The sequence below is a fragment of the Medicago sativa genome, chromosome 4 (genome assembly GCF_051527215.1).
Source record: "Medicago sativa cultivar Bolivia chromosome 4, Bolivia_mono, whole genome shotgun sequence".
In the NCBI taxonomy this organism is placed as follows: domain Eukaryota; kingdom Viridiplantae; phylum Streptophyta; class Magnoliopsida; order Fabales; family Fabaceae; genus Medicago; species Medicago sativa.
This window is the reverse complement of record NC_140752.1, coordinates 52422689-52449564: the sequence shown is the minus strand read 5'-3', so window position 1 is coordinate 52449564 and position 26876 is coordinate 52422689. Positions and strand designations below refer to the sequence as shown.

Sequence of the window (26876 nt, the reverse complement as noted above, 5' to 3'; positions counted from 1 at the left end):
TGGTGCAAGTACCACAGGATAAAGGGTCATGACACTGACTCGTGCATACATTTGCGCCGGGAAATTGAAAGGTTAATATAGAGTGGCAAGCTGAGGGGATACACCCAAGAGCGGCGGGATGAAGACAGACACAAGGCGGAAAACAAAGGAGGGGGCGCCAGAAGAAAAGAGACACACACTGAACACAATTTCTGGCGGTTTCTCGGGAGGAGGAGAGTCGAGCTCATCTCGCAAGAAGTATGTAAGGCAGGTCATGTTATGCCAAGAGTATGAAAAGCAAGTTCCAGAGCACGAGCCCGAGATATCCTTTACTGCTAGAGACTACAAAGACGTCGTACCACACGACGACGATCCCATGGTCGTCACGTTACAAATCTTCAAATGGGATGAGAAGAGAGTGTTAATAGACCCGGGGAGCTCCGCTGATATCCTTTACTACGACACATTTGATCGGATGGGATTGGATCCAGAGCAACTGCAACCTTTTAGAGGAACACTGGCGGGATTCACAGGCGAACAGGTCCACGTCAGGGGTTACATTACTCTTAGGACGACATTTGGTCATGGGTCTCATGTTAAAACTGTTCGCGTACGATATCTCGTAGTCAACTCGCCAAGTTCCTACAACATCATCATAGGGCGTCCCGCTTTCAACCTCTTAGGCGGTTTCCTGTCAACAAAATTCTTGGTCATGAAGTACCCTTTGGATAATGGAAAGGTGGGTACTATCAGAGGCGATCAAAAACTTGCTAGAGAATGCTACCACAATAGCTTGCGCCTACAGAAGACTCAGAAGAAATCCACCAACGAGGTCACACACGAAGTCAACATGATAGACCTCGACCCCAGAGAAGATTTCCAACAGGAACGAATAGAGCCCACAGAGGATCTAAAAGAGATCTCCATCGGTCCTGAAGCCCACCAGACAACGAAGATTGGCACGTCTCTAAGTCAAGAAGAAGATACCGCCCTCATTAACCTACTCAGAAGGAATCTAGATCTCTTCGCTTGGCACCCGTCCGAAATGCCGGGGATGGATCCGGATATTGCTTGCCACCACCTATCCATCAAGCCTGGGGTAAAACCAGTCGTGTAGCGAAAGCGGAAGATGGGCGAGGAAAGAAGAAAGGCTGTAGACGAAGAGGTAAAGAAGTTAGTCGACGCCCGCTTCATTAGTGAAATCAAGTACCCCACATGGTTAGCTAATACTGTTCTCGTGAAGAAGGCAAATGACAAGTGGAGAATGTGCGTGGATTATACTGACTTAAACATGGCGTGTCCAAAAGATCCTTACCCGCTCCCGAATATAGACCATCTAATTGACAACGCCTCAGGTTACGAGACTCTGAGTTTCATGGACGCCTACTCCGGTTACAATCAAATAAGAATGGATCCCCTGGATGCTCCCAAGACTGCGTTTATGACCAATACAAAGAACTACCACTACGAAGTCATGTCTTTTGGCCTCAAGAACTCCGGTGCCACTTTTCAAAGATCTATGGACATGACTTTCTCCCAACAAATAGGAAGAAATCTGAAAGTATACATTGACGACCTGGTGGCAAAGACAAAGGAAGGACACAACCATACTGACGACCTGGAGGAAATTTTGGGTCAAGTAAGAAAGTACAGAATTCGGTTGAACCCAGCTAAGTGTTCCTTCGGAGTACAGGCGGGGAAGTTTTTAGGATTCCTCTTAACAAGACGGGGTATAGAAGCAAATCCCGACAAATGTCAGGCGGTTATTGACATGAGGAGTCCCTCCAGCATCAAAGAGGTCCAGCAGCTAACAGGGCGACTAGCGGCGCTGTCCCGTTTCCTATCTTGCACCGGCGACAAAGCCTTCTCCTTTTTCGCATCCATCAAGAAGAAAGAGAAATTCGAATGGACGCCAGAATGTGAAGACGCCTTCCTACAGATCAAAAAGTTCTTATCTAGCCCACCTATCCTTCAACGACCAAGCCCGCACGCCATCCTATTCTTGTATTTGACGATCTCTGAAAACGCCATGAGCACAGTTCTGGTAGAAGACTCGAAAACAGGAGAAAATCCAATTTACTTTGTCAGTAGAGTTTTCAAAGGTGTAGAATTACGGTACCAAAAGATAGAGCGCCTAGCCCTGGCAGTAGTAACAACAGCAAGGAAGCTCCGCCCCTACTTCCAAAGTCATATGATTGTCGTGAAGTCAGATTATCCTATCAAGCAAGTCCTTGGAAAGCCAGATCTAGCGGGAAGGATGGTCGCCAGGTCTATCGAACTGTCGGAGTACGATGTTCAGTTCGTACCAAGAGGTAGTATCAAGTCTCAAGTTTTAGCGGATTTCGTCGTAAAACTCACATCGCCAGTACAGGAACACCCCCCTTGTGTGTGGCTTTTATCCGTTGATGGCTCCTCCAATTTAAAAGGCAGCGGGGCTGGCATCATCCTGGAGGGACCAGATGATATCCTCATAGAACAATCTCTCAGATTCGAGTTTAAGGCGAGCAACAATCAGGCGGAATATGAAGCACTAATTGCTGGCATAACTTTAGCACAAGAAATGGGAGCGGAAAACCTGAGAGCAAAGAGTGATTCTCAACTAGTGACGAGTCAGATTACGGGCGAATACCAGACTAAAGACCCCCAACTCATCAAATATCTGGCGAAAGTACAAGACCTCACCAAAAGATTTGTTTTCTTCGAAGCGGTCTACGTGCCACGAGAGCAAAACTCCAGGGCAGACTTACTGGCCAAACTCGCCAGCACCAAACGACCAGCCAACAACAGAACCGTCATCCAAGAAGTAATCACGACGCCCAACACCAATACTGAAATTGTGCATCACATCGCCGAAGGAAAGGAGGGATGGATGGATCCACTTCTCAGATAGTTAACTGGGTCGTTCACGCTCAAAAGCGGTGAAGAAGAACAGACAGTGCGAAAGAGAGCTTCCAAATTCGTCATCATATCGGGAAAACTTTACAAACGAGGACGGACAAACCCGTTGTTACGCTGCCTAGGAGAAGACGAGACCCAGTTGGTGCTGCTTGAAGTACATGAAGGCGTATGTGGCAGCCACATTGGAGGGCGGGCGTTGGCGGCAAAGCTCCTCCGTGCAGGCTACTACTGGCCCACCATGCTACAAGATAGTTCAGACTTCGTGAAAAAATGCGACAAGTGCCAAAGATTCTCCGACAAGAAGCACGCCCCAGCTCAGGAGTTAACTTTTGTATACTCTCCATGGCCCTTTCATAAATGGGCGGTTGACATTGTCGGACCTTTTCCCCTCGCCCCAAGACAGCTGAAGTTTCTCATCGTGGGCGTCGACTACTTTACTAAATGGATCGAGGCGGAAGCAGTCGCCAAAATAACGGCCGACAGGGTCAAAAAGTTCTACTGGAAAAAGATCATTTGCCATTTTGGGCTCCCCAGATGCATAGTATCGGACAATGGAACTCAATTCGCAAGCTCCACTGTGGTAGATTTCTGCAAACATCTAGGGATCCAAACAAAGTTCGCTTCAGTAATTCATCCGCAAGCCAATGGGCAAGCTGAGTCAGCCAACAAAGTCATTCTCAACGGGATCAAGAGAAAGCTAGAGGCGGCCAAGAGTCTTTGGGCGGAACAGCTACATGAGGTACTATAGTCGTATCACACTACTCAACATTCCACAACCAGGGAAACGCCCTTTACAATGGTCTACGGCGCGGACGCCATGCTTCCGGTGGAAATAGACACCCCCACGTGGCGACGAGACAAGTTCTCAGAAGAAGGTATCATATCATTACTAGTTCATCTGACACATTTTGCATGCAGGAAAACGAAACTTTGCTTCTTACGCACTCACGACACATGAATTCACGAAATTATTCCTCAAATTTACGAAATTGTCTCTCTGAAAAGCAAATGAAATAGGTCTGACAGTCAGCATGGATGTCATCGAGGAGGTCAGGGAACAAGCCCACATCCGAGAGTTCGTCGCCAAACAAAGAGCAGCTCGCCGCTACAACTCTAAAGTGGCGTCTAGAGAAATGAAGGAGGGCGATCTGGTCCTGAAACAAGTCATCGCCCCAACAAGGATAGGCAAGCTATTTCCCAATTGGGAGGGGCCCTACAGAGTCCGAGAGAAGTGTTCACATGGTGCCTACAAGTTGGAAGAGTTAAGTGGAGAGGCTATCCCCTGCACATGGAATATAGCTAATCTACGCCATTATTATAGTTGATGTCTCATTTATAATTTGTTTCTGAATAAGGATGGCGTAAGGCCACCACTATGAATATTGTTATCTTTTTGAACTATTGAATAAACATAAGGTTGGGGTAGCACTCTTTTCCCCTGCAAGGGCAGGGGTTTTTAACGAGGCGCTTTCTCCTTTTCAAATATGATTACCTTTGCACATATTACTTGTTATTGTCATTTTGAACAGACCAAAATCAATAGAAAGAGGACGACGCAAACCAAAAGCAAGAAATTATGCGACCACCCTGTAGAGGGTTCGACTAAATAAGTCGCTAGCAACAATATGCGGCCACCCTAAAAGGGTTCGACTAAATAAGCCGCCGAAGACATGTAAAATTATGCGACCACCCTGTAGAGGGTTCGACTAAATAAGTCGCTAGCAACAATATGTGGCCACCCTAAAAGGGTTCGACTAAATAAGTCGTCGAAGACATGAAAAATTATGCGACCACCCTGTAGAGGGTTCGACTAAATAAGTCGCCAGCAACAATATGCGGCCACCCTAAAGGGGTTCGACTAAATAAGCCGCCGAAGACATAAAAAATTATGCGACCACCCTTTAGAGGGTTCGACTAAATAAGTCGCCAGCAACAATATGCGGCCACCCTAAAAGGGTTCGACTAAATAAGCCGCCGAAGAAATAAACGTAATACGACCACCCTAATAGGCTCAGGTACGCCATTATAAAGACTCAAACAAATGTACGACCGCATTATAAAGAATCTCAGGTACGCCATAAACGAAAGTAAGGCGAAAACAGGCGCGAAAGATGTGCGGCCTTGCTAAACGAATTACGAACCCCCAGCGATGCCAACCTTGATAGAAACTCTGGCAAGGGGCGATTGTTAAACTCGCAACATTATGTCTAATAGTAACAAACGACCCAATCCCTTTTAGGGACACCATCAGGGGGCGTCAGTTAGAGTCGTCACAAATCATAAAAAAAAATAACATCAAGAGTTTCGGGTGTGTTCAAAATAAGGCCGCAAAACAGAATAAAAACAACTGAAGTCGCCGCTCCAAACAACAAAAACGTAGCACAGTTAAAATAAAATAAACACTGCAATTTAGGAACTTAAAAAGATAAATTTAGTAGCAGATCATAAATCACAACATCAGAAGCATTGTTCAAAAAGGCGCTGCGCAGAGTCGCCATAATTAGTTACAACATGAAAAGGAGTCATTCATCATCCACTAATTTCCCATCCACGATAATCTTAAAGGGATCAAGTTCTTCCAACTTGGCTTCAGGATTGAAGAGCAGAACCTGATCCGTAGCAAGCTTGAACCCATTCTGAAAATAAACAGCTAGGGAGCGCCTTCCCTCGTCAACAGCCAAGTTGGATTTCTTCAGAGATGCATCTTTTTCATCCCTCTCATTCTCAGCAGCCTCCTTTGCTTTCTTCATTTCCTCCAGAGCTTTTTCTGCGACCTTCTTATCTTGTAGTGCCTCTGATAAACGCCCCTCCAGACCAACGGCCTTGTGTTTCCACTTCTCCACATCCTCCGCGGCATCATGATGTTTCTTCTCCACCGCCACGTACTTCAATTCCAACGCATGACTCAATAGAAAAGTACGAAGGGCGGCTGTACCAGCGTCAGCGACTAAGTCACTGACTTTTGCCTTCACCGCCGCTTCGACGTCAACCTTGGCAAAGGGCACCTTCTCTGCCATGTACCTTCGAGACAAACAAACAAACAAACTCGTTAGAATATAATAAAAGAAGTCATGCTCCAGAGAACTATAAGGAAAGAGAGCATACCGTCGGAAATCAAACTCTGAGTGCCAGAATGACTCCATGGCTTCATCGTTCAAAGAAGTACCTCCAACTTCAATGCGCGCCGATGGGCGACTCCCTCCTGATCTGCCGCCCTTGCTAGTCCTTGCCTTCTTCGAAGATGGCGAGTCAATTCGAACAATGGTGTTCCCATCAACCACCCCCTCCGGCTCATCAGTTTCGGTAACCCCAACGTCACCCTTCATAGCAGCCTCTTTCCTTTTCAGCTTCCTCAAAGACACCCCCGTCGGATCACTTGACACGTACCCTTCAGGGTTCTTACTCGCCTCCAACTCTGCCAGGTACTTCTTCATCTCCGCTCCAGTTAAAGACAACATCTCTTCTGCAAAGGAAAAACAAAGGTTAATAAAAGGAAAGTGAAAACCAGGAAAAGAATGCGACAAACAAAACCAAAAGAAGACACTCACGCAAATAAGCCTTCAAGCGGTTCTCCTCACCTTCCCTATTCAACAGTTCATGAATATTGGTCAGAGGAACCTTTTGAAACAATTGAACCAAGATTCGTTCGTAGGAGGACATGGTGTCCAAGTCATATCCTCCCACTGCCAAAGGATTGTTCGTCCACCGAAGAGGAAACTTGGGTTTCCCGTCCAAAAGGACTGATGAAGTAGAGCATCCAGGCGCTCCCTGAATTCTAACAAAAGTGTCGCGCCACTCCTTCTTAAAATTGCAGGCATATTGAGGAAAGAGTCGTTTCCCTGAATGGGAAGAAATGGCGATCCACGTCCCTTTGTTGACGTCTTTCGTCCCATAAAAACAAAAGAACACGCCAACTGAAGGCTCCAAACCTAACGCCTTACACAGAATCTCAAACCCTCTAATAAACGCCCAGCTATTAGGACAAATTTGGGTCGGAGCCACATTTAAATATTTCAACACATCCATTTCAAACGGCGTGAATGGAATTTTCACGCCGAATTCTTCAAGCACGGTGGTGTACACGAAATACGACTCGTCGCCCTCACCTGCCATCTCCTGATCACAGACTCGCTCGTCAGGATCACAAGACAACAACACCACATCTTCCTCACTCTCAGTAGCAGAAATATCGAACTTACTCCTAAAAAGATCTAGAGCTGAAACATCAACGTATAACGAATCCTCCATACGCACTTCTTCCGCAAAAGAATCCATTTCTACTGGGCTAACAGAGAAACCCTCTTCTTCAGATCCCAATGAGAGTTCTCTAGGTGGACGGCTATCCTGGAAATCGTCCCGCTTACACTGGGTTCCTGGAGCAGCAGACAGAATCACACAATCACTATCCCTACCCGAATCAATGCTAGAATCACTGGACAAGTCACTAAACAACTCCTCTCCGTGTAACCCTAAATAGTACTTATCCCAGTCAATAATCCCACCCGGCCCAGTGGCATGTCGCAAACATTCCCTCCTCAGCTGATCCCTCTCGTTTGGATCAGTGGGATGAATCAATTTACCTTCCTCGTCACAATTCCTAATCAAGACCATCCCCTTAAAACCTATGACCGCGCTAAAATAAAAATGAATACAATGTGAGAAGAGGGGATGAAAAGACGAAAAGTACCTGTAAAAGAGCTTAGCACGAGAATCTTCGAAGCTTCAAGCAGTTGGAGTAGCGAAACGAAGGTGAAGAGAAATGGAAAGAAACTAGGAAATGTCGGGAAGCCAAACATACCTTTTTATAAAGAGGAGAGAAGGTCGCCTCGGGAAACGTGTCGCGGACGATTGAGTGGAACGCGTCATAAGATCATGACACGTGGCGGCCATCAGCGAAACAAGGATTACGAAACGATCACAGGTGAATTAAACGCGCCGCGCATGTAAAATTATATTGCGCCCCCGGGCGTTGTGAATCCAGCCTCCAGCGTCCACAAATTGATAGCGCAGTACAAACCACTTCGCCTTTGTCCCAAGACTCGTGCTTGGGGGGCTACACGGATGGGTGAAGCATGATATACCCACCCTCAGGATGTGTTAGAATATCTCATCACGACCCTGGGAGAATACTTCGCACTCCAATTACACGCACGCCCTCGGAAAGTATGGCGAGGAAGCACTAGCCCTGTAGGGCAAACGCTCCTCCTGGCCCATATGTGCTAAAGACGCCATCACATACTTCAAACACTTCGCCTTGTCCCAAGACTCGTGCTTGGGGGGCTGTGAACCATAAAAACTTTCTATGAGACGTAAATGACTTCCAGAAAGTCCAGTCCCACATTATCATCACTTTGCCTTATCCCAAGACTCGTGCTTAGGGGGATGTGGACCGTCATAATATTCCTAAAGGCTCAGAGGCCCTCCATAAAGGCTCCAAAACCGCCAGAAGGGCCTTAAGGCCTCAAAAAGGCCCAGGCGCCCTCGAAAGAGGCTCCTGGAACCTCGGCGCACTAAGCCTTAGGGAACCGCCCTTCTCAGCTTCTAGAAGTCTCTAGAAGCCGCCTAAAATACGAGAATACCCCTGTTGCTTGGAAACCAAGCAACCGAAACCCAAACCCATATCAGGCTATAAATACTGCTCTTGAGAGCATTTTCAAGGCATCTAATCATCAGTCTAAACCCTCGCATACGATTCTTAACCCTAGAATTCCTTACTGTACTTTTGCAAGTACACACATTAATGGCTCTCTTTCAACAGAATCCAATGTTGAAGCATTCCGGATTATACAATCCGGAACTTCCTTAACCCTACAAGAAGTGCCAACTTTTCCCTCGTTCACCATTATCGTATTATTCCGGAATATATATTCCGAAAACCAAAGGTGTATTTCGGATTGTATTTTTCGGAATGCATCAGTGTCATGGCCGGTGGTCTGCACCACACGTCTTTGTCGGTGGTCAAGTAAAAAAAACGTGTTTTACCATGTTGTTTGACTGCATTTATGGCCTCCCAACCGTTTTTGACCCACCCCTCCCTATAAATAGCCTTCCAAACCCCACCATTTATCACACCATCCTCTCCCACCCTCTCCTCCTCTTCTTCCTTCTACAACCATGGTTTTCCATCATTGACCTTTTATAGATAAGGGCCTCGTTGAAAACTTTCAGGGTTTGTATGAACGGTCAATGAGAATGGAACCGCACTGCAACTAAATGCGGTTCATCTGAGGGTCATGTGGGTCAGTGTGGTTCTTAGCTTCGCCTGTCTGGGCGTAAGTTGGAGCACCCCTACCTCCCTCAGGGGCATTGTTTTCTTCTTCCCACCCTCCTCTTCCCTCCTCCTCCGATTTTCCTCCAATAGGGAAACTACTACTATGTCCTATCACATAGCAGTGGTTAAGCTCTTAGGAGATTAGAATTAGGCTGTTAGGAGATTAGAAGATTAGAATTAGGCTGTTAGGAGATTAGAATTAGATTTAGGATCTTATGTAATAAGCTTAAAAAGATTGAAAATTATTGTAATGTATTGTTCATATATTAATAAAATGAGTTGTTTTTATGTTTGTGTCTTTTTATTTCTGTTTTTTATTTTATTTGCATTTTATTTTACGAATTGTAAAGCTTAAAATTGCAAAAGTTTTGGTAAAACATTATTCCGGATTATAAAATCCACAAACATCTGCAAAATTCTAACAATGCAATCCGGAAAACGAAATCCGAACTATGGGTAAAATTGGAAAAGTAATAGCCATTTCCCTAACGATTTGAATTTGGGACAGGCCCAATTATTTTCAACAAAGTCTGCAATTGAATTTGTCGCGCAATCCCAACAATCACCTTGTTAATTACAACTCCGCCGCAAGCAACCACCGCCTCCACCGTTCACTCCGCACTGAAAACAGCATAGAGAACAAAATGAACAACAAACACAAAACGCGCGTGGCATTCACGATCGCCACTTTAACTACTGCTGCAATAATCTTCTTCACTGTACGCCGTATGCGGCGGAGGAAGCGGCGCGAGTCCCTTTCGAGTTCGTGCTACTCACATTCCGAACCCAAACCGCAGTCGGCGTTCAAGCGTGTTTTAGCTGATAACTCCTACGCGCCTTTCAAGCATTTGAGCTCCAACGCCTCCGAGAATAACGGTAATACATTTTGTTGAACGACAAATGTTAGTAGTTAGTTGTAAAATTAATATTTACTCATTTGTTGTTTGAACTCAGGACCTCGAACTCTTTATAACTTAGTTCAACCCTTTGTCGGGTTTGTAACGGTAATACTCTTTAATGTTAGTTGTACAATTCATCAAATGGTGGGACCCCTTCATGGACCTGCGTATGCCGGAGCTTTAGTTTGGAATTTTGATTTAGATAAACCAATTGAGTTTTAAATTTGAAGTGATGAGATTTAGTTGAAAATTAACATTAGAACATGGAAAGTTAAAACTAGAACTAGATGTTGAGAATATAGTTAGTTATGATTACTTGTTTGTTAGTTGGTATATGAATTTAGTTAGTATATTGTTGAAGTAGTTTAATTTAATCCAGTTAAAACTATATACAACTCTACGAACATAGTAGATTTTGTGGTGTTTTTCTGAAATTTTGATTCAGCCAAACCAATTGATTTTTAAATTTGCAGTGAGGAGATTTAGTTGAAAATTAGTACAGAACACGGAAAGTTATAACTCGTTTGTACTATCTTTTCATTAGTATCTCATTTCTACCATCATCAATACAATAAGCTTTTCAGTTTTTCTCTCTCCTATTTCAATGGATGCTACGTTTCTTAATGAATTTGTTGTTTATGTTTCTTTTGGATTCTTTGTGATCTGCTGCATTGTCTTCAGTTAAGATTTTAAATTGTGAAGATCAAGCTGAGTAATTGTTTTTTTCTACAGGAAATGGCTCTAGTTTGCATCCATTTCAAGCAGAGATTACGGCGTTGTTACAAAACCATCAACCTGAAATTGAACTTGGTGCTGAGAAATTAGAAATGAATGATTCGTATGTTTGGGTTGATACTGAGATGCAGTTAAAGGAACTGGTCGATGTATTGAGCAAGGAAAAATTCTTTGGTGTGGACACAGAACAACATAGTTCGCGTTCTTTTCTAGGCTTTACAGGGTTAGTTCAGGTAATTTCATGTTATCTCTTATATTTCTTTGATTGTATTATGCCAATAACTTATTTTTGATAGTTTTGTTGATGATACATGTGTTTTTATGTTGTCAAACAGATTTCTACACAACAAGAAGATTATTTGATCGATACAGTTGCTCTCCATGATTCTATGGAAATTCTTCGCCCAGTTTTTGCTGACCCTTCAATATGTAAAGTATGTAACTTATCATTGTCATGTTTTTTCCAAGGGGAATGGGGAGGGGGTGATGGTTCCGATTTCGAAATTGTCTTTTTTAAACCTAATTTCTTTTAATGGAGTTATAATTATTCTGATTCTTTTGAGTTTTTGGATATCTAGACTGCACCACATATTAATTGAATTAAAGCACAACATATTTATCATATATATTTTACTTTGTCTATTTGTTTTTGCTGTCCAACTTTATGCTTCAGGTTTTTTTAATGAAAAATTTGTTGATAGGTGTTCCATGGGGCCGACAATGATGTTCTCTGGCTACAGAGGGACTTCCACATATACGTTGTTAATCTATTTGATACTTCAAAGGTATGCTATCATGTCACCTCATTTACATTGTACCATACAAAATTTCTCCTCATGCATGATAATGAGTGTAGAAGTTTTACATTTACCATTGACTAGCAACTTCTTATTTATCTGCGTGTTTATGTTCTGCAGGCGTGTGAGGTGCTATCAAAACCACAAAAATCACTTGCTTATTTGCTAGAAACTTATTGTGGTGTGAATACAAATAAATTGTTACAGGTTTGGCCCAATTATACTTGATTTCCTGCATTGAGTGAATTCATTGGTTGTCATCAACAATGTTGTAGTAGTAGATCTTACTCATTTACTACTTATCATGGATATATTAAGTAAAATGCAATGCCCATGTTTTTCATACTCATGTAATACACAACAAAGTTCAACCTAAACTGAATTAGTACTTCAAAAATAAAATATTAACCTCTAGCATCACACGTTTTCGTAAGAATGTGAGAATTTACTAACTCTCTTTGACAAACTTTTTGTAAGTTTTCTTTTAATTATTGTTTCATATGTTTTGTTCGATAAACTATAATCATATTTCTCTTATGTTCATGAGATTGCAATTTTAACTTGTAATAAAGGATTTCGGTCCCAAGCAGGTTGACTTGAGTTTATTGAACTAATGAGGGGGGACGATAGATGTATGAAGAAAAAAAGATTACAATTGAATGATCAAGTTACACTGTTTATTGAACTAAACAGGGAATGATAATATGCTAGACGTTTAAATAATAATAATAATAATTATAATTATAATAATAATAATAGTAATAATAATAATATTGCACTCTTTTAAATATGTGGTGCATTAATAATAGAACATGCAATTGTTTTTCTTTACATAATTAACGAATGATCTCTTTTCGAATAATAAATAGATTTACTATGTCGTTTATATGCTTGATTGTAGCGTGAAGATTGGAGACAGCGTCCTCTCTCAGCAGAAATGGTACATTATGCACGAACAGATGCACACTATCTGTTGTATATTGCAAATTGTCTGCTCAATGAACTCAAACAACTGGACAATGGTATTCCTTCTTAACTGATGTTGTGATTAAAGATGGCCAATAGAAACAAAAATTTCTGTAATAAATGTTAAGCATTTTAGTAGACCAACACTTTTAATATCTACCTTGTCAAACTCTCTTTCTCCTCATTTGATATTTCCCGTGCCCAAAACTCGGCAGCTGTTTCATACTTGAATGTGCAAGATCTGCATACTATAATTTATGTGCATCCCAAGCATTTTGTCATTTTGACAGGATAACTTTATTGAACTAACTGAAATAATGAGCTTTTTAAACAATCTCACTGAGATCATTCTTTGTTAATATGCTGGGTCAAAATTCTGAATTTATTATTGTGTCAGAAAACTCTTGTTCCGATGACAAATTCCATTTTGTTCTCGAGGCTAGTCGGCGTTCAAACATGATTTGTTTGCAACTTTTCACAAAGGAGATTGAAGCTTCGCCGGGAGAATCTGCTGCATTATCATTATATTCACGTCATCAGAGCAATCGAGCCTCTCCTTCAATTTCCAATGAAACTCAGGTTTGTTGCTTCAATGTCGATTTGGAGTTCTAGTAGTGAGTGATCTAATTGGACACTTTTCTAACGCAATTCTATGATTACAGTTTCTGTCTATCGTGAGGCAGCTGTGCACATGGAGAGATTTGATGGTAAGTTATTTATGAAGACTCTTAAGTTTAGCAACCACTAAAGAACAGTTTTGTTACTGAAACTGTCGTTTTCCACGTCCTTGAGTTGTAGACCACTTTAACATGTTATTTTGCAAATTATGATATGGAATAGGAATTTTTTATGCTACATGTTCACAGTCAATTGGGAGATCTTAACACGTATCTTGAAATTAATGTAACATATTTGCTTGTTTTACACAAAATAAACCTTTGGGAAATAAAACCTCAGAGTAATTATGGTCTTAAATAAAGGAAGAAAGTTAACTAAGTATAGTGATTATATATTTTTTTAATAACATTAGTCAAGTATATTGAAGATTGCTTTGATACATTTAGATTCATTCCAATTTTTAAGTACTTGACATTTGTTCAGTAACTAATGATGATAATCCATCAAGTTTATAGCAATAGAAATATTTATGCTTAAATTTTGTTCTTACATAATTTATCACCAAAAGAATATGCAAAACTAAGTCAAACTGTCTCTACTCTCTATTTAGATAATGAACTGAAGTCATGAATCAAGTTTTTGTTGCCTGATGTACAAATTTTGATGTGGTGCTGATCATATTCTATTTGATGTCAAGAAAATTATATTTTTTAATTCGTGAGCTGATTATTCTTTTGCATGCTCATCCTTTCAGGCTCGTATTCATGATGAGAGCTTAAAATATGTGCTGTCAGACCAAGCAATTGTTGCTTTGGCAAGTCGACTTCCAGCAAGTAACTCTGAAATATACAACACCATAGTTCAGACTGATGTCAATGCTGAAACGGGTCTGAGCTCTTCTATCCCTTCTCCATCTCCTGTTGTTTGCAGCCACCTCGCTGATATCTGTCATCTGCTTGCAAACAAGTTGGTTAACCACGGTGATATTTATTCTGTGATTCTTCAAAAGTGTCTAGGTCAAAATGGAAGTTGTAAACTCAACATTTTTAATTATGCTTTGTTGGTTAACAGTAACCCGAGACCTACTGTTTTATCTTATAAACGCTCAAGCCTGAAAAATCCTAGACAACATTCTAAAAAGGCTTCTCGAAATTTGTTTGTTAAAAAATTCTCTTGCAAATCTCCTGTTTATCACAATTGCCGGATATTTGCTAATGACGGGAGGCTGCTTTGTTATTGTGATCGGAAGAAGCTTGAATGGTTGGTTCATTTTCACTTGTTCTTATTCCATTTATAAAAACATCAAAAGGGGCTGCTTTTACATGATAAATGTTCATTTCTCCAGGTACCTTAGCCGAGATCTTGCAAAAGTTGTCGATGAGGAACCCCCAGCTATAATGCTTCTTTTTGAACCCAAAGGCCGGCCAGAGGATGAGGGCAATGATTTTTATATCCAAAGTAAAAAAAATATATGTGTTGGATGTGGTGAAGGAAATCACTATTTACGATATCGAATAATCCCATCATGTTACAGAATACATTTCCCCGAGCATTTGAAAAGCCACCGCTCTCATGATATTGTCCTACTTTGTGTGGATTGTCACGAAGCTGCCCATGCTGCTGCGGAGAAGTATAAGAGAAAAGTAGCTTCTGAATTTGGGATTCCTCTCTATGTTCGTAGGGTAATTCATCCGGGGCAAGAGACTGAAAAACCGAATGATGAGGGAGGTGTATCTCCGTTACAATTACGATCAGCTGCTGTGGCTCTTCTACGTCACGGGCCAAGAATGCCTCATGATCGGCGTGAAGAACTGACTGAGGTTTGATCATATTTTCGTATGTTATTGATTGCTCTGACACAGTTATTGTAGAGTCCCTTCTGATGATAGTCAACTTAATAGTTTGAATAAATATTAATCAATAAAAATTAATGTGATACTTTTTAGTTTTTATCTAAGATTGTGACCTTGTTATTCTCAACAAGAGTCTAGTTGTGGTGCTGAGTCGTGAAACATTCTTTTATAGCATATCGTTCATTGATTGTGTACACTAATTCGTAAAAAAGGACTAAAACCCAATCTTGATTCAACAGTGTAAACATTTTTAAAGATAAATGACTAATTTGACACGAAAAAAAGATATAGCACCTATTTGAAACTTTAAGTTAAAGGACCTCTGATTCAGTTTTTTGTTGCTTATTGTTATCTACTGCTACTGGATCTATTATTTATCAAGTTCACTTTTTTTTTTAGATTATAAAGACATATTATGGAGGAAGGGAGATATCTAAGGAAGATCTAGAAAAAGCTTTGCAAGTTGGCATGACTCCTCAGGAGAGAAGAAAATTTGAGAAGAAGAGAGGAGTATCATCTAAACATTCGACGGGAAGTGCTTCTGAAGTGCCATATGAGGGGAATGATACTGATTATGCACCTAGAATGAGTAATGGGGACACATTGAAGGTTGATAATACTCTTGACGGTTCATACGCAAATGAAGAAACAAGAAGTGGAAATGACAGACAAGATGATTCGGGAAAGCCCTCTCTGCCTTCTGATCTTGCAGTTGATAAAGCTACTTCAAATGGAAATACCATCTTTGTTAAAACTACAGATCATGTTGATGATGAAACAAGTTATTCTTTTGTAGATGCCGATGAGAGTCTTAACAGAATGCAACCAAATGTTGTTAGTGACGAAGAATCCATCAAAGATGAAGATACAACACAAGCAAAACATCATTCGAAACTATCACTTTTGGGACATGGTCCACATGGGAAACAAGTTGTAGATCATTTACTGAAGGAGTATGGTGAAGATGGCATTAGAGAGTTTTGTCAAAGATGGAGACAAGTATTTGTGGATGCTTTAAAACCGCGTTTTCTTCCCGGGGGATGGGATGTAAAACACAGGTATGCTATAATTATTTATTTTCTACTTGCTTAATGCTTACCGTTCTCTCTCAACTAAAAATGGTCATCCTTGCATCACTAGCATTGCTTAATAAGTATTCATTCAAGGAAAATGCTAACAAATGCCCTTAGAGCATTTAGAGAGTCAAGAGGTAACTTTTGTACACTAAAAAATTATGTAATCATTACTTCGGCAATAGTTGACTTGTACTTTGAAGATAAAATTTCCTATTATAGAGTCCGTAAAGAATGTCCTTAGGACACTCACTAACATGACCCTTTTATTTAATATCACCAATTTATCTTTTTTATAAGGCATATTTTAATCAGCTATGTAGGTAACAAATATAATATGCAATACATGTTTTGAAGAATGAAGAGACTTGAAAGACTAAAGTCACTTTCAAGTTATTGCAAAAGACATCAAACTACAAATTTATTCATAAAAAATATCAGTAAGTTATCAGGGATAAGGCTTCCTCGTAAGTGATCAATTTACTTCAGAGAGTAAAGTGAGAAATATTAACATTCGATAAACATATCAGTTGTTGATATTATATGCACATGTATAATTAATCATGGACGATTAAAACATCAACCCATAATTTTCTCATTTTACTAACTTCATACTTTAGACGAGTCAAATCCGTCATTCACTAGCCGGTTTCTAAAGTAATTGATGGCCGGTTTCTAGCTGCAATTAGATTGTTATGTATAGTGCATTAATAATAATAATAATAATAATAATAATAATAATAATAATAATAATAATAATAATAATAATAATAATAATAATAATAATTAATAATACTACTAGTACTATGCATATCAACTGAATTATTATTACTCCTTTCTTCGAGGATTTGATTTTGGACGCTATTTTACCAGCGGAAGAAGGGACTTTGGTGAGTTCAGCGTATACAATCATCAAAAAAGAGAGACTGCTGATAGTATGGAGTAACTCTGCTGGTTGAAGGAGTAACATGCATATGATAGTATGGAGTAACTCTGCTGGTTGAACGAGTAACATGCATATTTTAGTCCTTAAATGCTATCAAATTTTCTATGTGATACTGCACCTTGTACTTTTTATTTAAAGAAAAAGTTACTTTTATTCTGCCCGCCTTTATTTTGATAATTCCATCAAAAAATTTGTTAATTTTATTATTCTAATATTTTTCAACATCTTGTTCTTGATAAAAAAAACAAAAAAAAAATGCTAGTAACAACATTTCTGCCTATGCTTCAATTATTCAACCATAAAAATGATTACATTCTTGTGAAATTACAGTAGAAATGCATATGCCGCCGTTTTACAAACATGACAACCACAGCTTTAGAACACTTAGTGAGACGGGAATTTGAATCTTAAGGATAGTTTTGAAAAACTCAGCTCTCTAGAGCAGGAATTCCAGCAAATTAGAATGGAATTTGATGCAAGATAATATCACATTTCTGAAAATAATGGTTAATTCATTCCTTAAATCCTTGGTTAAGTTGTGGCTTCTAGTGAACTCGGGTTTTGGCTTTAGAAGTACAATTTCATATTCACGTTTGGTTTTGCCCAAACATTACAAGAAATTGGAAACTTACGTCAACTTGCGTTTGGAGAGCTGAAACACTTAACCAAGCAGATACATACATATTATATATGTTCCCAAGTTCGGTTCTGTATTTTATTTAAAAAAATAATAAAAAAGAAGTAGCACTATTATTAGCCCTCATGTTATTTGCAAAGGCATTGATGTTAGTTGCTTCGATTTTTAATGAATCAAATTATAGTGTCTCACTTGTACAAGAAACTCCCTCAATCCTTTATTACAGGAACATCCAACAAAATTACAAGTTTTGAGAAAAATTATTGAAATAATAAGTTGATAATTTCACGTAAATTAAATTAATAATAAATGAAAAGAGAATAGTAGTTTTCATCCATTGATATATTCTAATTATCAAAAATGCAACGTGACATAATAATGAATTAAGTAGGGTACATAGTATTAATTGGATAATAATACAATTAAAAATAGAAAGTAATATTGTATTGAAAACTAAAAACAACGCATTCGGACAAATTATTTTATCAAATATTACTTATTTTGAAACGGATGAAGTAGTATTAATAAAAAATTGAAAATGCTAACTATTATGTTAATAAGAAATAAAAAATAATACACGTTTTTGGAAAATTAGTATTATTAAGAAATATTGCCTCCGTCTCAAATTATACACATTTTGACATTTTCATATAAATTGCATGAGAACGAAAAATTATAAATCATTTTATAAAATTATCATTCAGTAATGATATTAGAAAGATAGATTAAAAAATTGAAAGAGAGTAATAAACAGTTGATGATACAATAGGAAAAAATATCACTTAATATTTCATTGATATTGTAAAACAACTTATAATTTGAGAGAATTTTTTTTCTTCCTAAAACAACTTGTAATTTGGGACGGAGGGAGTATCAATTTGTAGAAGAGGGACAAACAATTTTTTAAAGGGGTCTTATAATTGAACACGAAAGGAGTAATATGAACAATATCATTTAATAAGGTGGACGCACTCAACATCTCTTTTCTCTATTTGTATTTGTCCGAGATCCATACGGTAATTACAAAATTTCCGTACACGTCAACGAGCAAAAATGCCACAGAAGTGTGCATTATAAAATGCATGGATGCATAGGCATTAGTCCACTCTAATATTTTCCAATAGAAACTCTACATCAGCACCATTACAAATTACAATGTAAGGATAAAATCTGTACCCAATATGTTACGTAGTCAAACAATTCAGTTAAAAATTCTACCATACTAAAACCTGTTACAATAACAATAGCTGTGACTTGTGGTCAATGCCGTTGAATATGTAGGTCCCCGTTATTGGTACAAATTGCCTGGTTATGAGCTGCAAGTATAAAAAACAATGTGATTCCCCAACTCAAAGATGAAAACCCATTATACATATTCATTTGAGACAATTCTGCAATGTATTACTGCTAAATGCTTGCTGAAATTGCACAACTCGATGATCATACAAAAGCCTTCTTAGGCCACGTTACTACATTAGGGTTATTCTCCATCATCTATTGTTCAGTGCATGTTCATGGAAATTTAATTATTAAGGAAAACGTTCGACAATCATGCTATTATTGTATACTCTTTCCTCAACTATAAATTACAGTGTAATATAGCATCCCGCTTAAAGCCTTCTTAATTATCTAATATCTACCTTCTTCCACACTCCATTTTCTCTTTAAAATGATTCCATAGAATATTCACCTTCACATACACCATACCATTTAGAGAGCATTAAACTTGTTCGAGTATAGTTTCATGGCACGACTCCCTCCCTCGCATTAATCTATATAAATAATAAATTGCTGCTCCTTGAATTATTTAACAAACTTATACTCCTGAATTCCACAAAAAGAATTTCTGTTGCTGATAATCTAATATTAATTATGGCTGTATACACACCACACAATTTTTATGCGGAGTTTCTATAAAAATAATTACTTCTTCTGAATATTGCAATGTCATTACTCAAATGATACTGTTGAGCTCAGTTTTAACGCTCTTATGAAACACAAATTGGGTTTACATATAAATGCGAGTTGGTAATGTTATAATAATGGGTCAAGGTCCAGGGAATTAGGCCTTGAGCGGGGTGTCAGAATAAGGTTTAATCTAGTATGTTTAGGTTTTGATCTAGGTCTGTAATTGTATGCTCAACAAAAGGCCAATGCTCTCATATGATATGGTTTATGTTTCACTCATAAAGCAACAAAATAGAAATTATTAGAAATCTCTGCAGCACTCTCCAGGCCAAGCAAGACACAGGGATGATTGCTAAAGCCGAGAAAGAACAACAAATTTCACCGCTTAATGACTTCTTTTTGTGTTATTTGCTGTTAATTTTTTTTTTTTTTATGTTAACATTTCATTCATGCCCTGAGCTTGTAAAAGCTCAGAAGTGACTTAACCAAACCAAAGGAGCCAATAAAATTTTCATCTTAAGTATGCAAACCCAAGAGAATAAGAACTAGCAAAAAAACTATTCCAGATGGGCTAGAATTGCAAACCTTGATCACTTCTTGTGATGCAATTCCTCCGACCAAAGCAGCAACAGCATGAAGTTCTGAAGCACCAAATCGACACATCTCATTGATAAGGTCATCAGCCAAAGTGGCACTGTTGCATCCCAATTCATTAAGTAGGCTGATTGATGTGCTCTTTAATCGTGCTATATCCTCATCCATTGCACTGCAAAATATATAAAAAATGACCCTCAATAAGAAGTCACTGAAAAATGCTAGCAACGCATTATCTCACATTGTTTAACACGCTCCTAATGGTGGAAATTTATATGGGTCCCACCGAATTTATGTAGAACCCACATAATTTAATGGGTCCCATTTAAATTTTGAATACTGATATGCTGAAACGTCGTGTCTTATGAGACCACATTTAATTCGTATTTATAATCACAAAATGAATCAACTAGTAATTACATACAATCAAGCCAAATCCTTGATTTGTTTAACTATATCACTAATTCCTAGTTGTCACTATTTACATAATGAAACAAATTTCAACCATCAACACAAATTTCAACCAATAGGAGGAGTGTGTTATAAATAATCTATTGCTAGCACTACTCCAAGTCCCAATATAAACAAGGGAAAAATTCTACCATCAACAGTGAGGCCTTACCTGTCAAACTGTCCAGGAAAACGGTTGTAATTAGCAGCAAACCGATCAACAGCACGAAGCAAAATATAAATTCCCACAGCAATGCTGTCATGTATATAAATAGGAAACCAGCATTTCAGAAAGATAAATCCATGGATGTAGATTATATCTCAAAACAAAAAAATAAATAAAATAACTAGAAAAAACCAAAAGAATAGGCATGGAGAGTAAGGTACTTTTGTAACTCAGGTAGGTTTGGAGAGTTAACTATAAACGGGCATAACCTGTGATCCTCATCAGTTAGGTACTTTTGTAACTCAGCTAGGTTTGGAGAGTTAAACTCGTCTTCAATCGGACGATATCTGCAAACCTACAAAATAAAGGTTAGTATCAGCCCAGTAGACTTGGCAAAAATCTCTAATACTGTAATAGCTAATTTTAGACAAGGGGTAGTTTAGGAGTGTGGGGGATAGGCACTTCCAATCGTCTACTTGAAATATACTTGATGTACATGATATAAAACCCATTAACCATAATCAAATTCTACCAAAAAAAACAATAACAACAGCAAGAAGAAAGATAACAACAATGATAATAACTTAAGTTGACTACTATGAAAGAGAGCTCGGTAGTTTTCAATCAATTTTTTTATCACCAACATTCAAAAGTGGTGTAATACTTTTGAATGATCATTATATATAAATAAATCTACATCTATAAACATATATAAAGCCCATTAACCATGACGATAATAATAAAATTCCACCAAATCCAACAACAATAAGGATAACAACCATAATAACAGAAGTTCACTTCTATGAAAGAGAGCTCAGCAGTTTCCAATCCGTTTTTCTTGTCTCCAAAATTCAGAAGTTGTGTAATCTTTTTGAATATAAACAGATCCCCTCCCCCACAATTCTACATCTAACTTCCCTCCATCACTATATAATTTGCATTTCAGAAAACTTGTTTTCAAAAGAAAATTTGATATTAAGAAAATCATTTGTTTCAAGAACAACGTTCACTGTGCTCCACACACCCTACAGACTGTAGTGCCATGCATTTAATTGCATTATTATACCACAGCATGTGTTTTAACTTTCAACATTGTCAGTTAGGTTCAATATCCATTTTTGTAATGCAAAGCTTGGTGTTTTACATAGAACCTTACGATTTCAATTATTTTTTTAACCAGCTCAACATAGATCTTAATTTTAAACAAACAAAATAAGATTACTGCAAGCATATAGATGGAATTAAATAAGCAGTCCTTTGGAGAATTTGTCAGAAGCATTGTCTTAATCTGAATTGCACTTTATAGAAAGCTTATACAGGTTGAATGTAGTATTTACACAATCAAGGACCTTATGAAACATTAAGATTTGTTCAAAAAATAACAAAAAAAAAAAAGCAAAACATTACTCAAAACAGGAGCTGATTATTGATTATTTGCATATAAATTGAATTTGACTCAACATTCACATGCTTACTTTGAGTTTTCTTGCATTTTTACAGAAGCTTTTAATTGTTGCCCTTGGAATGCTATTTGGATCTCTACCAATTTTCTTCAAAGTGTTTCTCGCCATTCGTTCAATTGCAAGAAAGTCAGCCTCAGCCTTAGCCTGATAGATATTCTGCAAATTCACATATTGCCTGCAGGATGGTAGATAAACCTAGAATAAATAAATTGATAATATTTATTTTACAAAGTAGAACAACTTATTATAACAAGTATGTATAGATTCAATTACTAACTCAGTGGAAGAAGTCATATCTGGTATAGACCCTTCAAGAGGTGCCTCCCCACCACCTTCATTTGCAACAAAATCCTGTAGATGTGAAATGTACCAACAAATAACTAAAGTAAACAACCAAGAACATTGATATTAATATAATTTTCCAGCCCAAAACTGAACAATGTAGTTCAAAAGTACCAAATAACGACAAACTCTTAACTACTTTCTATTGCTATTCACTCCTCTAGTATTTCAAATAAGACGACGTTTTTTCAATTAAGGAAACATTATATATCAAATGACATAAGTCTTAGGTTTTTGAATCAAGTCTAACTCATCCTTACAAAACTAGCATGTAAGGTGATGGGTGGCTATAGCTTACTAACACATTTTAAGTCCATATCTCATCCAATTGAGACTCTCAACACCCCTACGCCTAGGACTGAACATCTTAAGTGTGACCTGAGTAGCCTGATTGGGGATGGCCAAATGGATCTTGGATAGGCTCTAATACCAAGTTAAATAGTTCAGAATAACAAGAGAGAATCTTTCAAAATAAGGAAAAATAGGAAACTACATCAATGATAATAAATAGAGTATAATCCTAATTATGAATATAATCAACAATGAGAAATTTTCTCAGCACAAAAGTGCATGAAAATGTATTTGAATCAAGTTCGAACATACAACACAAAAAGCACCAACCTTTAGAGCTGCCACTAACACCCAAAAATCTGACGAACTAGAGTCTACTTCCACAGAACTATCATTTAGTATCAGTTGCAACTCTGAACCTAAGAAAGTAAACAACATCAGAGATTAGAGAAAGCCTCAATTTTGATAGGGGTAGGGCCGTAAAAGTTTACACAATGCCTAAAAGTTCTAGATTAAAAAACAAACAATTTTTAATACACAGTAAAGTAAATAATCATAACGATCTCACCCTTAACCTTGACAATTATCAGACACAAACTAACAAAATTGTCAATGAAAACGTTGAAGTAATTTAGTTGCAAAGCTCAACAATAGACTCTCAGAACCTTTATATACTTGACATTTAAAAGATTCAACAGTTTTCTTTAATTTTATTTGTCTCCTACCAACCATCTCCAAAGGTCCAATAAAGTTTAAAACTACAAGTTCACAAAAGTCAATTCATTCTTATGCTCCTTGTTATTATTTAATAAAGTAAAAGGATAAAGTGACTTCTAAAATGAAAATTGGTGGATGCATTTGTTACAATTACACACTTACTAATTCCTCGGGGGGCAAATACTTTGAATGAGGATTCCATAGCTTCTTTATAATTATCTTCATCTGGTGCAACCATTCCAGCCTTAAGAAGGTCCTACATTGTTCACATCCAAAGCTAATTGCATAACTTGAATAGAACAGAAGCAGATGAAAAGGCTTACAACAACAAACCTTGAACTCCTTTTTTTCTTCTCTAGTCGATGGAAGCCTACCACCATGGCTTTTGGCCCACTCATCAGCCATCTTGACAAGAATGACAACATAGGGTATATGCTTATGAGCAACAGGGTCTTGCACATTCAAATCAAACCCCTCTGCAAACCTGTGGGTATGCATGCAATGAGAACATAGAGTGGAAGGACCATGTCTGTGGTCTTTGCTTTTAAACAATTATATTGGTTAACAAGTAAAATCAATGAAACAGAACAGGATCGTATAAAATACAAAACTAGTCTAATACCTCTTCAGTTCAGGCCAAGGATTGTTTAACCGAAGATCATCCAGAAAATGCTCAGGCTTTGACTCAATCACAGTATGTTCCTATCAGACCCAAAAAAAGGACTAATCACCCAAAGCATATGATCCAATATTTAATAACTTGTAAGTTCTTTCAAGTAATATATTTTCAGCTTTCTAATCCATACTATTGCAATTACAACCTTTATTTCCCTTCTCTTTTCAATATGATTTTACAAATAACCACATTCGTTTATTTTATTTTCTCTTTTTTATGGGTCAAATATCATATTAATGTACCGTCAGTAATATACCAAAGTACCTTCAAACTGATTCGAACAAACCCGGCAAGGCCATAGGAGCGGGCAAAGATCAATATAACATTTGCCTCCCTGCAGATCTTGTCAAGCTTTACCATTGAACTTTCCACAAGCTGAAAGTTTATCAAAGAGTAAGTTAAATGAGATAGCTGTTCAAAAGAACACATAAAGCAATGTGCTCTTTATAAGGTTTAACACTTTAACTTCAAAAATTGAACTAAGATATACAACCAATTGATTGGTTTCTTTCATTTGAGAAGATAGATAAAAAAAAAAAGTATAGTTTTGAATGGAGGCGCATAGCTACTTCTACAACAAGTCTCTCTCTAAGCGAAATGAAACTTCAAAAATTTAACTAAGATATACAACCACTTGATTGGTTTCTTTCATTTGAGAAGATAGATTAAAAAAAAAAAAAAAACGTATAGTTTTGAATGGAGGCGCATAGCTACTTCTACAACAAGTCTCTCTCTAAGCGAAATGAAAAACAATCGTCTAATAGAAGTTGCAAGAATTATAGTAGCACACCTGTGTTGCAACAACCAAAGTAAACTGAGAAAAGAATGATGGGTTTGTCTCAATCAATTTATCCGGATACTCTTCTATATATTTTGCTTTAACTGCATCATTCAGCTCCTGGAGAAATGAGCACACAGTTTTTGCCTTTGACTCACCAAGGCTTGCTTCATCAACTACAAAAAACAGAGACAAATTGAAGACCAAAACAGAGGCCAAACCAAACGAAACAAAACCAGAACACGAGAAGATAATGTACCCAAAAAATTGTTTCCAAGGTCACCAACTTCAACTTTAGATCCATCAACAACAGTGATGCTTCCAATCCCACCAAGAACAAGATTCTTAAGTGTCTCGGAACCAGTAGGACCACAGTTGAGTAAGCAAATATTTGATTTCTCAAGGGCTGCCTGTCCTTGGTCACCCCATATTCTGCATTTTCAAGAGTAAACATTTTGCCATACAAATCAGATCAGAGACGTCATAAAAATTACCCAAATAAAACAGTAAGAAACCGATAAACAGATAACAATTTAGTCTTATATATCAGAATAGATGTAATCAAACACGCACGCATACACGCACACACTCAGTTTCAAAGCAATCGAAGCAGAGCATGACCAATAGCTATCTCAACTGCGGTCAAATGCAGCCAATTCAGCCTCAACAGTGGTCACGTTGCACTTTCAGGAACATAAAAGACCCTAACGCCGTGACCCGTGGCCAATGTTTTCAAATAGTGGCTACAACATAGCGGAATTTGAACAAACCACTATTACTCCGCAACGCAATTTAGTACAATGTATAGTCAACAAGTGCCTATAAAGAATCTATAACACTTTATTATAACGGAATTTTAACAAATCACAATTTTCAGCAATCCAAACTTGACAACATTTGCCGCGCCCCCCATCGCAGTCGCAAACCTTTTTATCTAAGACCCTACTTACAGCTAACCAATCAATTGGGCTCAAGTGGTTAATTAGCTCCACCAAAGACAAATTGTTTAGGAGAACCTGAGTTCAACTCCCGGGTGGAATCACAATTTTTGGCTAGACTTTACTTACCTCCCAGCCGAACTCCGAATTTTTGGCCCCTTTCCCTTAAGTTTCTATGAATTAGGAAATTTCACTAAAAAAACAACTATGACCAATAACACCATTCTATTTTTCAAATAAGAGCAGTTCCAGTTGAAGAACTCTTGAATGAAATCAACTTGATGAAAACCCTAACATTGAATGAAACTTACGCCGCAACAGCAAAATTATGGAGTTGAATGAAATGATAATCGAATATTGAATGAATATTAGTACCTGAGTTGGCGATCGTATTTAACTTTCGGTTCCGCCATTGCTGAACTTGCTCTCGCTTCGCTTCAGAATCACGCACGTTATGTGTCTGTGTGTTTTTGGTGTGCGGGGTTTTGGGTTTTTCTTCACTACTCTCACTTTATATAAACTTGAGTCTAGGAAGATTTTGGGGCTAAAATTTGCAAAAATCTATTAGATGTTTGATTTAGATTCCCTTGTTTTTAAGCTTATGAAAAATACGTTATACAAATAAATAAGTTTTTATGTTAATTATATATTTTTATTGATGAAAATTGTATTTTTGTAAATTGCTTTTTTGTAAAAGTTTATGAATAATAAATAAAAATTTATTTACTTGCATAAGTTATTTAGAATAAACTTATAAATAAGTTAAGCAAGTTTGAATCCACATAGATTTATGTATATGTAGATTTAAAAATCTTAGAGTATATTCATCTCAAAGTTTTAGATTTGAACTCAATTTTAATTTTTGTGGATCCTATTAGTAG

General features: G+C 37.8%; 2 protein-coding genes across 8 annotated transcripts; one reads left to right on the top strand and one right to left on the bottom strand.

The window, feature by feature from the left end:
• The first annotated feature begins 9705 nt into the window (after nt 1-9705).
• On the top strand, nt 9706-17184 carry LOC146929756 (Polynucleotidyl transferase, ribonuclease H fold protein with HRDC domain-containing protein). 4 transcript variants are annotated; one of them, XR_015006144.1, is made up of 13 exons: nt 9706-10024; nt 10780-11015; nt 11118-11216; nt 11484-11567; nt 11700-11786; nt 12481-12601; nt 12943-13124; nt 13208-13252; nt 13918-14423; nt 14509-14983; nt 15416-16074; nt 16935-17049; nt 17095-17184. XR_015006144.1 is itself a non-coding variant. In XM_085701514.1 (13 exons), exons 1-12 carry the CDS (start codon nt 9793-9795, stop codon nt 17033-17035), a joined length of 2799 nt encoding a protein of 932 aa, XP_085557640.1. In that variant the 5' UTR covers nt 9706-9792; the 3' UTR covers nt 17036-17049; nt 17095-17184. The 4 variants fall into 4 exon arrangements, 3 of the variants coding, with proteins under 3 accessions (XP_085557640.1, XP_085557639.1, XP_085557641.1); XM_085701514.1 differs by having other exon boundaries at nt 16963-17049; XM_085701513.1 differs by having other exon boundaries at nt 16963-17184.
• Nucleotides 17185-18642: 1458 nt separating this feature from the next.
• Nucleotides 18643-26482, bottom strand: LOC146929755 (NEDD8-activating enzyme E1 regulatory subunit AXR1-like). Of its 4 annotated transcripts, none has more exons than XM_085701508.1 (14): nt 26371-26482; nt 25317-25489; nt 25070-25233; nt 24544-24654; nt 24226-24305; nt 23937-24087; nt 23766-23859; nt 23217-23305; nt 22531-22604; nt 22266-22428; nt 21012-21145; nt 20797-20880; nt 20166-20346; nt 18643-18988 (listed from the first exon to the last, which is right to left on the bottom strand). In XM_085701508.1, the coding sequence occupies exons 1-14, from the start codon at nt 26406-26408 to the stop codon at nt 18905-18907; spliced, it is 1620 nt and encodes a 539-aa protein (XP_085557634.1). In that variant the 5' UTR covers nt 26409-26482; the 3' UTR covers nt 18643-18904. The 4 variants fall into 4 exon arrangements, with proteins under 4 accessions (XP_085557634.1, XP_085557636.1, XP_085557635.1 ...); XM_085701510.1 differs by having other exon boundaries at nt 21060-21145; XM_085701509.1 differs by having other exon boundaries at nt 23766-23847.
• Nucleotides 26483-26876: the final 394 nt, after the last annotated feature.

Bases quoted from the DNA above. Each gene is read 5' to 3' on its own strand.
- LOC146929756 (XM_085701514.1), top strand. From the start codon at position 9,793: ATGAACAACAAACACAAAACGCGCGTGGCATTCACGATCGCCACTTTA. The intron at 11,016-11,117 runs GTAATTTCATGT...GTTGTCAAACAG, and splicing joins GCTTTACAGGGTTAGTTCAG to ATTTCTACACAACAAGAAGA. The intron at 13,253-13,917 runs GTAAGTTATTTA...TCATCCTTTCAG, and splicing joins GCACATGGAGAGATTTGATG to GCTCGTATTCATGATGAGAG.
- LOC146929755 (XM_085701508.1), bottom strand. From the start codon at position 26,408: ATGGCGGAACCGAAAGTTAAATACGATCGCCAACTCAG. The intron at 23,860-23,936 runs GTTTGTTGTTGT...TGAACAATGTAG, and splicing joins AAGAAAAAAAGGAGTTCAAG to GACCTTCTTAAGGCTGGAAT. The intron at 23,306-23,765 runs GTAAGTGTGTAA...TTACTTTCTTAG, and splicing joins ATTTGCCCCCCGAGGAATTA to GTTCAGAGTTGCAACTGATA.